Source organism: Zingiber officinale, chromosome 6B, assembly GCF_018446385.1.
Source record: "Zingiber officinale cultivar Zhangliang chromosome 6B, Zo_v1.1, whole genome shotgun sequence".
In the NCBI taxonomy this organism is placed as follows: Eukaryota; Viridiplantae; Streptophyta; class Magnoliopsida; order Zingiberales; family Zingiberaceae; genus Zingiber; species Zingiber officinale.
Window position 1 is genome coordinate 57,691,176 of NC_055996.1, and position 11,022 is coordinate 57,702,197.

General features: G+C 37.6%; 1 protein-coding gene across 1 annotated transcript; it reads left to right on the forward strand.

Moving 5' to 3' along the window:
- Positions 1–309: 309 nt before the first annotated feature.
- On the forward strand, positions 310–4,644 carry LOC121990998 (putative protein TPRXL). The gene is made up of 3 exons (XM_042545033.1): positions 310–605; positions 3,531–3,620; positions 4,533–4,644. Exons 1-3 carry the CDS (start codon positions 310–312, stop codon positions 4,642–4,644), a joined length of 498 nt encoding a protein of 165 aa, XP_042400967.1.
- The last annotated feature ends 6,378 nt before the right edge of the window (positions 4,645–11,022 follow it).

Consider the following 11,022-nt stretch of genomic DNA (forward strand, 5'->3'; position numbering starts at 1 on the left):
TTGTGTCTTTAAGTGGGGGTGATTGTAATGCCCCGTTCTGAGATTCTAGTTAAGTATGGCTTAGAAGGCTAGATGATACTATCCATATCACTAAGGTTCACCTTCTTTTTCGGAAGCTCAAACTTAAGAACTCCAAAATTAAGCGTGAGGATGGGTGACCTCCTGGGAAGTTTTTCAGGGTGCGTGTGAGTGAGGACAAAGCACACTAAAAGGACTTCCGGTGGTCTGTGGAGCTAGTCGTTAACTCGATGGACAATTCTGGTGGCATTCCTAGCTCGTCCGGGTCGGGGCGTTACACCACCATCCGCCATGGGATTGAGATCGACATTAGAAGAATGCATCCTGCAACCCTCGCTTGTTGGTAATTACGTGACCGCTCCCGCACCACCCCCCTCTATTTCCCCCTCGGCACCATCCCCTCCGGTCGCATCTTCTTCTGGTCCTATGCCTTCTACCTCTTCCACTTCATCCACCTCCTCCGCACCTTCATCAACATCCTCCGTCGATGCTACTGCTCCCTCGCCATCATGTTCTTCCACTCCGTCTCCTTTAAGAATTAGGGAAAAAGAGGCGTCCAGGGAATCAGGGAAAAAGAGAAGGGACTGGTATTTTTCGTCGATAAATCACTGGCAAAAAGAATGAAGGCGCGCCGCTAGTGTTAGAGAAAAAAATGGGGTGGGTCACTGGTAGTTTGGGCATTAAAATGAAATTATCTTGTTCATCTTTTTTACTTCGGCATCTATAAATTATTAAAAAAATATTTTTTTTACTTTATCAAATACATTATATCGAAGTAATATGCTACCAAAAAAAGGAGTGAAGCCCAAATTTTTTAAAATATGAAGTAAAACATACTTTTTTTACTTTGTTAGTGTTGTTACTGAAGTTATTTATTATATACTACAAAACTACTAATTATTGAAGTAGCTTGTGCCAAAGTAAAAATTGATTTTTCTACTAGTGCTAAGACCCCATTATTAGAGACATAATCAGAAAAAGGGTCTGTTGCTGAAGGGAATGGAACCACTAACTGTCAACAAGCTGCAGTAGTAAGACAACAAGCTACACAATCATTTTCGGATCCCAAAAAAGAAACTCTAGAAAAAAATTGGTGGAATGAATAATTGTTCAGGATCTTTGGTGATAAGGATAATGGAAACTGAAAGGACACTAACTTCAAAAGGGTTTCTATTGAGTTTTATTTTAGCAACCACATAATTATTTCTGTTATATGAAGATAGTAAGGTGACTATTATGGTTATGAGGTATTCAATTGTGGTTCTCTTATAAAATGTCGCTTAGTTTACGTTAATTATTTTTTTTGGTTTACAATATAAGCACTACACAAGATTAAATCTTATTTACATGTCTTTTTAATTTAGATTGTCATTAGTTTATTTACATTCTCTATTTTTTATTTTTATTGCTATTATTTTTGTTTAATTTTATTAAAAATGATAATTATAATTTTGTGGTTGCTCCACCATAAGCAATACAAAAGGCCAAGATATCTAGCTATCTAGATAGGAATTGCATGAAATCACTGTACCACAAATCACTATGGGAAGTTCGAAATGTCAGAGTCCTTGTCTACACAAAATCACTCTACCACTGATCACTGTAGGCAGATAGGAAGTAGCTATCTAGCTATAGGCTATAGGAGATCACTCTACCATAGATCACTGTGGGCAGCCTAGGATATAACACTCACCGTCGACTAGCTCTAACCTTAACCTACAATAGAAGGGAGCCCTGGTTGATAGGATACATGTAAATCCAGATGTATAATAATCACTGTCGATTGGATCGACCTCAACCTATAATGGGATGGGAGCCCTGGTCGACATGATACATGCAAGTCTAGATGTATAACAATCACCGTCAACTGGCTCCGACCACAAGCGAGCAATGGTCGTCAAACTAGCTCATACCACAAGGGAGAATTGGTCATCAAACTAGCTCATACCACAAGGGAGCAATGGTCATCAACATACATATAGTGCAATGATGAACATGATGTAAATAATCAATATGATATCTCCAATGGTACACACCCGACATATATGCACACACAATCATAGGTATAAGCAAAATGATACCTCCAACAGTACACACGAGACATGTATGAACACTCAACATATGTATAATCAACTAGATACCTTCAATAGTACATACCAGACACGTAGACACACCACAACACAGGTTTAATCGACAAGATACCTCCAATACTATACATCAACCACATGTACACACATGACAAACACGTGTATATTCACAACATAGGTATAATAATCAAGATACTTATAACTAAACATGTTGGACATGTGTGCACATAACAAGAAAGGTATAATCGACAAAATACCTCTAATAATACTCACCCGACATGTATGCACATAACAAGAAAGGTATATTCAACAAAATACCTCTAATAATACTCACCCGACGTGTATGCACATACATCATGAGTATAATCAACATAATACTTCCAATAAAATATAATAGACACATGTGCACATACAAAATAAATATAATCAACAAGATACTTCCAATAAAACACACCTGACATGTATACACACAGAACATACATATATCCAGAAACATGATCCATCAATCACATATACTTATATGCATTAAAAGATCTAACATGTGCCTACCAATAACATCCACAATATATAGCAACACCTATACGTGCACACACTAATATATACATAATAAGCATGATAACTCCTATAGCACGCACCAAAATCGTGTATACGCTACTGCATATAAACAATCTTAAAGTAAATTCCTATCATACACACTATACACGTGTGCACCTACATAATAAGAATATCTAATAGTGAGAATGTATAGACAATAAAGAGATCATCTCAAAGATCAAGTATATAAGTATCAAATATAGATAAAATTCAAGTAGAGTCAAGATAAAGCAACCAATCCATAAGATAATCTATGCACTAAGTTCAAAAACTATAGAGGTCAAGGAAAAAATATCTGCCATTAAATGTAAGTCACGCTAAACATCCTCATGTCCAAGAGTCTGCTTCAAATTGAATCAAAACTCTTTAATATAGAATACAAATCATACCAATCTACCATAATTTAATTAACCAAACATAATCCCAACTAGGTTTAGAAACCCTAATTGGATTAACCTAATCATATCACATACTCACCAAATCCATGGTGGCTAATAGTGGCTCACGACCGGAGGGATTCACGACCAGAAGAAGGTGGCTAAAGCTAGGTAGAGCTACTGTCCAGCAAATCAGATGCTCCAAAATCAGCATATAGCATGGTTCGAATATCCTATTCACAATCACTACATTCTCAACTGAGAATTAAACCCAATCATTCATCCACAACCTTTTAAACTAGAGATCTTGCCCTTAAATAAGTTTTAGGCTGGAACAGATGAGGGGTGCTGATGGCTTAAAAGGATGAAATGGTCTATGATGCTAACACTGGCAAAACCCACAACTTCAAGAACTGGTGCCTACTGGTGGTTGTGACTATGCTGGTTGGTGCAGGGAAGTGGCAGGTGGCGGCTCACTCTTTGGCAGTGACCACAGCAATGAAAATGGCAAGAACAACAGCGATTCAAGGTGTCATGACCATGGGTACACTACAAGAAAAATGTCATTCAACAACACTCAAACGACAACAGTTTTATACCAAACCGTTGTCTTTTTGCCTTTTAACAACGGTTTTAACAAAAACTGTTGTCTTTTAGTAATTTTTTTGACCTATGACAACGGTTTTTAAAAACTGTTGTCTATTTATGTTTTTTTGGGGATACAACAACGGTTTTTAAAGGGTACGACAACAGTTTTTTAAAACTGTTGTCTATGTGTGCTTTTTTGGGATTACGACAACGGTTTTTAAAAACCGTTGTCTATTAAGTGTTGTTAAATGCAATTGTTTTTTCTTTCGCCACTTTTTCTCCTTCGTCATTTGTCTGTTTTACGCCTTGTTTTTTTCTGTCTCTTTCCCAAAACCCTACTCTTCGCCGACTCCTCCTCACTGCCCTCTTCGTCGCCTCCCTCCTCACCACCCTCTTCATCGCCTTCTTCGCCGCCTCCCTCCTCACCGCCCTCTTCGCCTCCTCCCTCCTCACCACCCTCTTCGCTGCCTCATTCCTCGCCGCCCTCTTCTGTCTCTATAACGCCGCCTTCTTTCTTTCCTATCCACGGCAGCAAGGGTTCTTCCCTCTCCACAGCACCACCTTCTTTCTTTCCTCTCTATACCAGTAAGGTTTCTTCTCTCTCTACAGCAAGCAAGGAAGAGGGAAGCCCGAGATATCAAGTTCCTCCTCCCGATTATGTACTTTTAAGGTTTGGATGAAGCTTTTCTTGCAGTGGATTGATGTCTCATTTGATCCTGATTTCTTCCTATTCTCTAATGTCTTTGTTTTTGGGGTTGTAATCTCGTTTGTTAGGGTTTTTGGAATCATTCACTACGATGGAATTGACATTTCCGAACCATCTGGAGTTTGATTATTTGTTTAAGTTGTTTCTTATTGATGATTCTAGCGTTGTTAAAAGCAGTCATCTTTTCAGATTCACTTCGGACTTCCTATACTACGCGGAAGTCGTCGCTCCAACAGCGGGGAATGACGGGGAGCAAGCAGTCGGTGTCATTTAAATCAACATAATACATTTCACAGCGTCGGCGACTATTTACAATGGCAACGAAGTCTTTGGTTATGGCTAGCTCTATTAAATTGGCAGAAGAATTCTACACATTTTACTTTGAAGTTGAACTACTATCCCTCTTTGACTTCTTCTGTGTTAGGGATTCGTAGACTACTGGTGGAAGCCACTGGTTTAAATCAAGCATCACTTGCCCACTTTGTAATCGCAATGTTGCAGATCGTGGATTTGCAAAAAGTTTTGATCTTTTCGCATTTTTGCACTTGTTTCTACAGGATTTTTATCTTGATTTGGGTGGATAATTAATGTTTTCATGAAAGGACATAACTCAATGAGGTTCAGTTGAATATTTTCCATTTTTTTTTTAATTTTATAAAAAGGACATAACTCGTAAATTGGCATCAGTTCAACATATTCCATCCTTACTCAACATTTTCCACGAAAGAAACTTGATATGTTGCAATGTATTCAGCTGAATGCTATTAATCTATTTATTATCAAGCTCAGGTATTAAATGAAGGTAAGTCGTGAGCTGCAAGTTACTGTGAGTTCAATTTCATACATTGAGTTAGAATTTGGTACAAACCTGGTTCATTTAATATTGCATCTTAATATTGTTTGGTTGTTTGACAGAAGGAATTTTGCGTGGTTTGATATGTTATGCTATTTCTCTCAGAGTGAGGACATTTAATGCTATTTGAATTCATAACAATAGCAGACTAGTTTTAGATGTGAATGAAGGAAATTTTAGATTATCTTCATTAATATTCCCTTGTAAATTGATACACCAATGTTTCCTTATTTCATTGCCATGTCAAGGAGAGCTATCTAATACAATTACTAGTTTTGTGAATCTCTGAATTCTCAACATTCAGAAGATAGACATTATGTAAGTTACTGCCATCTTCTTAATATAATTTCTATTGGCCCAATCTGGAACATTGTGTTTATAATAGCATCCACTGTCTAGTGTTTCCATGTCCCTTTTCCTTGTTGAAACTTTTATCCAGCAGGGCGCTAGTATTTTCTAACTCATATAAACATTTATTTGTTGAAGCTTCTGCTATTGTCAGAATTCTTGTTGATCAAAATCAGTGGTATTTTGGTGCAAGTTACTCCAAGTATCTGTTGTCAGATTTATAAAGTATTCTTATAATGTTGAAAGAAAAATTTATAATGTAGACGTAGGAAGTTTCAGAATATTTACTGAACTAGGGTGGAATTTGGAATTTAATTAAATGCATCATCATGTAGAGATGCTGATAAAGTGGACATGATTAGTCAGATCAGTAGAGCTTCTGGTGTGTACAATCGTTGTATGTCATATCTTAATTTGCCAACTTTATACTTATAAAATGTAAGATGGAGTATGCGCCAAAGGATGATATGCTTGCTTGTTTGTTGCTTTAGGCTTGTGAAGGGCATAAAGATACTTTGCTTTACATTTGATTTCATCATGCCAGAAGTTTTTATTGTATGAACATGGAACATTAAAGTCCTTGAATGGCTAAGCACGCCAATGAATATTAAATTCTACAACAATTTTTGCAGTGTGATTGGTCCAATTGTTTTTTGACATAACAAAAACAACTAATGATCAACTAATGCTCTTCACTCTTCAGTCCTTACTAAAATGATTAAGATATTCTAAAGTTAGATTTCAGCCTGATGAAGAATATTCTTTGTGACTGTACAATAGTGCAAGCAGAGCAATTAAATGTGCTAGTTGTTGTAAGATTTTTACTGAAAATGTGTGATAATACATATAGTTTGTCAGGAGTAGGTTTATTTGCTAAAATCACTCATTTTACAATTTAACAACATTTAGGAAGTGCATTTCTCGGTGCTCTAGCATTATGTTTAGGCAAACTTATGGAATTAATTTCTATTTTTTTATCTAATAGAAGTGTTAAGTAATTATCTTTACAACCTTTTATTCTTGGACTTTCGTTTACAAAGCCGGTTAGCAATAAAGCTTATCAAGTGTTTAATTCTTTTAGTATTTATTTCTTGATTGACCATAAGTTATGATGTAGGTTATTGAGGATATGTCTATACAAGTCAATGTACCTGCTCTAGTAATGGAAGAGGTAAAAATATCTTTTGGAGTTGTCTTTTAGTTTATGGTAAAAACAGTTTCGAGTCACTGAAATACAATGGTTTTGCAGGTTGCTCCATTGGTCGTCTCAGATGCGGCTATGCTTGCCCCTGAGGAGATTTTTCATGGAAAAGGAAACATCAAAGAAGAGGCAGAGTTAACAAAAGAAGAGAGGAAAAGGAGACGGCCAACCAGAAAAGAAGATTTCGAAGATTGAAAGGTATCCTTTATTCGCTTATATTTATGGTTCTGCTTATTTTCATGCTTGTCTACAATCTGTGCATAATGGTCAAAAAAATTAGTGGCGAACTTGTGACAGACATGATCCACCACTTAGAATTACATAGTTCTTGTGCACAGGATTGTATAATTTCATTCTGCTCTTTTTAGGTGTCCTCAAGAGTATTGGGAAGAATGCCGACAAGCTAAAAAAATGAAGAGACTTTAACAAATTAAGGAGCACTAGGAGCTGCAATCCCTCCTCTTCACCGACATCTAAGTAGAAAATCTTGTGTTATATTGTTCTACCTTTGTTTTAATAGTATTATCATTTTGTTGGTTGCTTATGAAATTTCTTTAGAATGTTATAAATATTATTTTTGAATGTTAGAAAATTGTATATTAAATTTTATTTTGAAATTTAGTATTTTGAATGATTTATAATATTAGAAAATTGTGTATTAATTTTTTTATTTTTTTTCTAAAAAAGACAACGGTTTTTCACCGTTGTCGTAGATAGTTTAAAACTGTTGTTGAAGACCCTGTTATTAAAGGTAGACGCTCAAAGACAACAATGAAAAACTGTTGTCTTTGAAGGAAAAGACAACAGTTTTTCACCATTGTAAAAAATGTTGTCTTTGCCTTCAAAGACAACGGTTAAAAACTGTTGTCTTTTTCCACCCCTTTTAACAACACGGCCTTTAACAACAGTTCAAAATTGCCTACGACAACGGTGAAAAACCGTTGTTGTTTGACTTTTTTCTTGTAGTGGTAGCTGTGGAGATCATGGACAGTGAGAAAAGAGAAGGACAATAGTGGCAATCGGAGAATCATAGCTACGGTTAATGATGTCGGCCCTAGGAGGAAGAACAGGCGGTGATGACCTTGCTTGTGGCAACAGCAGTCGCTACACGAGGCTGTAAGCATGGGGAAGAGACAAATGTAGCTCTTCAGCATTGTCTCAAACCTTCCGATGATGGCAATGACGAGAAAGAGGTGGCATTGTGGCGCCGCCACATTGAACTCCCATGGAAGGGATGGCGGTATGATGGGTGGCGGTGATGGCCAAGGCTACTTTAGTGCTTGCCCAGTTGTGGCACTAGAGATCGGCAATGCAAGTGGGTTGGCGGCATGAGTTGAGGTTAGGGAACAAGAGAATAGAGGACTTGGATGCTCGGCTTCCGATGAGCACTTGGTATCCGTGACTAGGAGATGGGAGATCGAGTGGCACTTGGGCGCCAACAACGGTGGATCGAGTGCAGACATGAACCAGCGATGAGGAGAGGAGGGGATCGAAGAGAAGGAGATCGGGAAATAAATGATGGAAAATGAGAAGAAAAGGAAAAATAATGGGTTTTATAATCACAACTTAGGTTAAGATTAATTAAATCCTAAGTTAGTTTCTCAATCAACTTTCACCTAAATGGTTATTTCAAACAGGCTTTCTCCTAGCACAATTGATCCATCCCCTTAAAAATGTGTCGTATGGACTCCATTTAAATCTTAAAAAATTTCTAAAAATTTTCAAAAATTTTAATAAGGTTATTCTTCCAATAACACTTAATACTTATTTGTCATATTTTACATAGTCGATCTGATGCTAAGAGGTTAAGTCCAAACAGGTCTGGAGGATCAATATTTGACAAGTAGGTTGAGGTAAACAACTGGATAGGAGAGATGGTGAGTAGGGGTGTAAATGAACCAAATCGCTCATGAGATATTCAAAGCTCTATTTGATAAAAGCTCGTTTGAGCTTGTTTAATGACACTCATTAAGATAAACAAACCAAACTCAAGCTTCACAATACTCGGCTCGTTAGCTCGTAAACATGTTCGTTAATAAGCTCATGAATCAACTTTTAAATGGAAAAAATAATAGTTTTGATATTGAATTTATAGATTTTACACTCTACTTATGAAAAATATTGTCACTACTATTGAAGTAATTCAAGAAATTATAACTCTCAATACGAATCTGAATCATTTCTACATGCACAATATACATCAGCCACAGGCGGCTGGAATATACACACAACCATGCAGTTATATGATACAGCCTACTCGGCTGATACAATAAAAATACAACCATGCAGTTATATGTAAAGCAGCCCACTCGGCTGTACCAAAACTAAAAACACAACGGAAAATGACAGAAACCAAATACAAACCAAACACAAAACTACTAGCTGGCTAGGCTTACACAACCAACAATAATACAAAATATCACATAACAACTTCAAAACTCCATAAACAAAACCGGAGCACACACTAAACACATTGACACATAAAACAAACAAAACATAAATGAAACCGATAGATCTTCTGAGGTGACGTGGGGACCAGTAGACAGGATACTCCAAGCGACATCATAACCAACCCGGTACCTGAAAAAGATAGTGTCCACGGGGGTGAGTTCAACAACTGAGCGAATACCAATGGACATGCCTAGTAAGATATATCTAACAGCAATAAACATGGAATACAACTTCCTAATCATATATAGGAAATATGCAAAACTGAAAGGTAACTGAGGAAGCTGTACTCACCAGGAACTCCTATCCAGAACAAAAGGGTCGTCAAACCAGATACACAATATGCCTCCTGTATGCATGTCAAAAAAATGCATCCACCAAAATGCAGCATATAAGTGCAGCAAACACAAGCAAATAAATGCAATAAATGCATATGATGCCAATGACATGGTCACCCCTGACGCCAGTCAGACATCTCACACACAATAGATAGGGCTGTGACAACCGTACACTCTGACATCACTACCCCTGATGAGTGACCGAGTGGACGGGATGCTGTCGGAGTACACACATCCTCCTACCCCAAATCATAAATGGGGGAGCGCAATGCTCTCATCTCCCGGTACACTATGACGGGGAGGGATCCCTGACGTGCTACCACGCTGCGTCACACTACCCATGAGCGGACCAACGGAGCACCGAACAGAGCAAAACTGACGTGCGCTACCCATGAGCGGACCAACGGAGCATCGAATAGTGATGAAACTGGCGATATGCTCTACAATAATGGAGCAGCCTATCACGCAGCATGCAATCATGCGAATGGTGCATGAAACTAAACATGACAATATCCTGAACCAAATCCACATATATATATAAAAATGTGTACCCTAGTACAAGTAAGTCAAATCCACAGATCTAGGGTATACAGGTCCTCTATGGTATAACAACCTAGGTCCTGAACATATCCACATCCATAAAATATGTACCAACAATGTACATGGATCAAAGCAAAAGGTCTAAGTACACAGATCATGTATGATATAAAAATATAGATACACATGACAGATAATAAAAATCCAGAATCTAGTCCTAAACTCAGTAAAGCATGGTATGTCACTTACTCTAGGAACTAAGGTACTCATGGTAATAATCACAAAACGTAAACATGGATACATAACAAATGCCCAATAGAACATGCTACAGGTAACAAACAGTGACATACCAAAGGCAAACATGATCATTGCTTGTAGCTATAAAATATTATGCATATCTAATTGACAATATCATAAAAGATAAGTCAAGAGGTACCCGCCTCCGATATAGATCGAATCGAACCAATCCGATGTCGAGACGCCCATCTCGAATCACAGTCCTGTAACAACATGATATACGGATTTAGCTAATTACATATAAATTAATTAGCTAAACCATATCCCCGAGAAACTAACCTAAATCCAAATCCAATTATATATGTATCAATTCATACCTAAAACAACATGTATCAAGAGCGTGCCAACTCAATCCATACACCAAACCCTTACCTTACTTCTTAGCCGCTCCTGTTAATTCACAGCCAAGGAAGTTTGCTCCGGAAAGAATTAGCTGCTGCTGGAGACCAGAACACCGCCGGCACAATGACTCTAAAACCAGAGACCACCATCCTCCATTAGCACAACCATTCCACCCAACACAATGCTGCTCATGGCAAGACAAGAATTAGAGCACAAAATCGAAAAACCAAACCCTAAACCCTCACCTTCGATCCCACTGCCAAATCACTGCTGGATAATGTGGCCGAA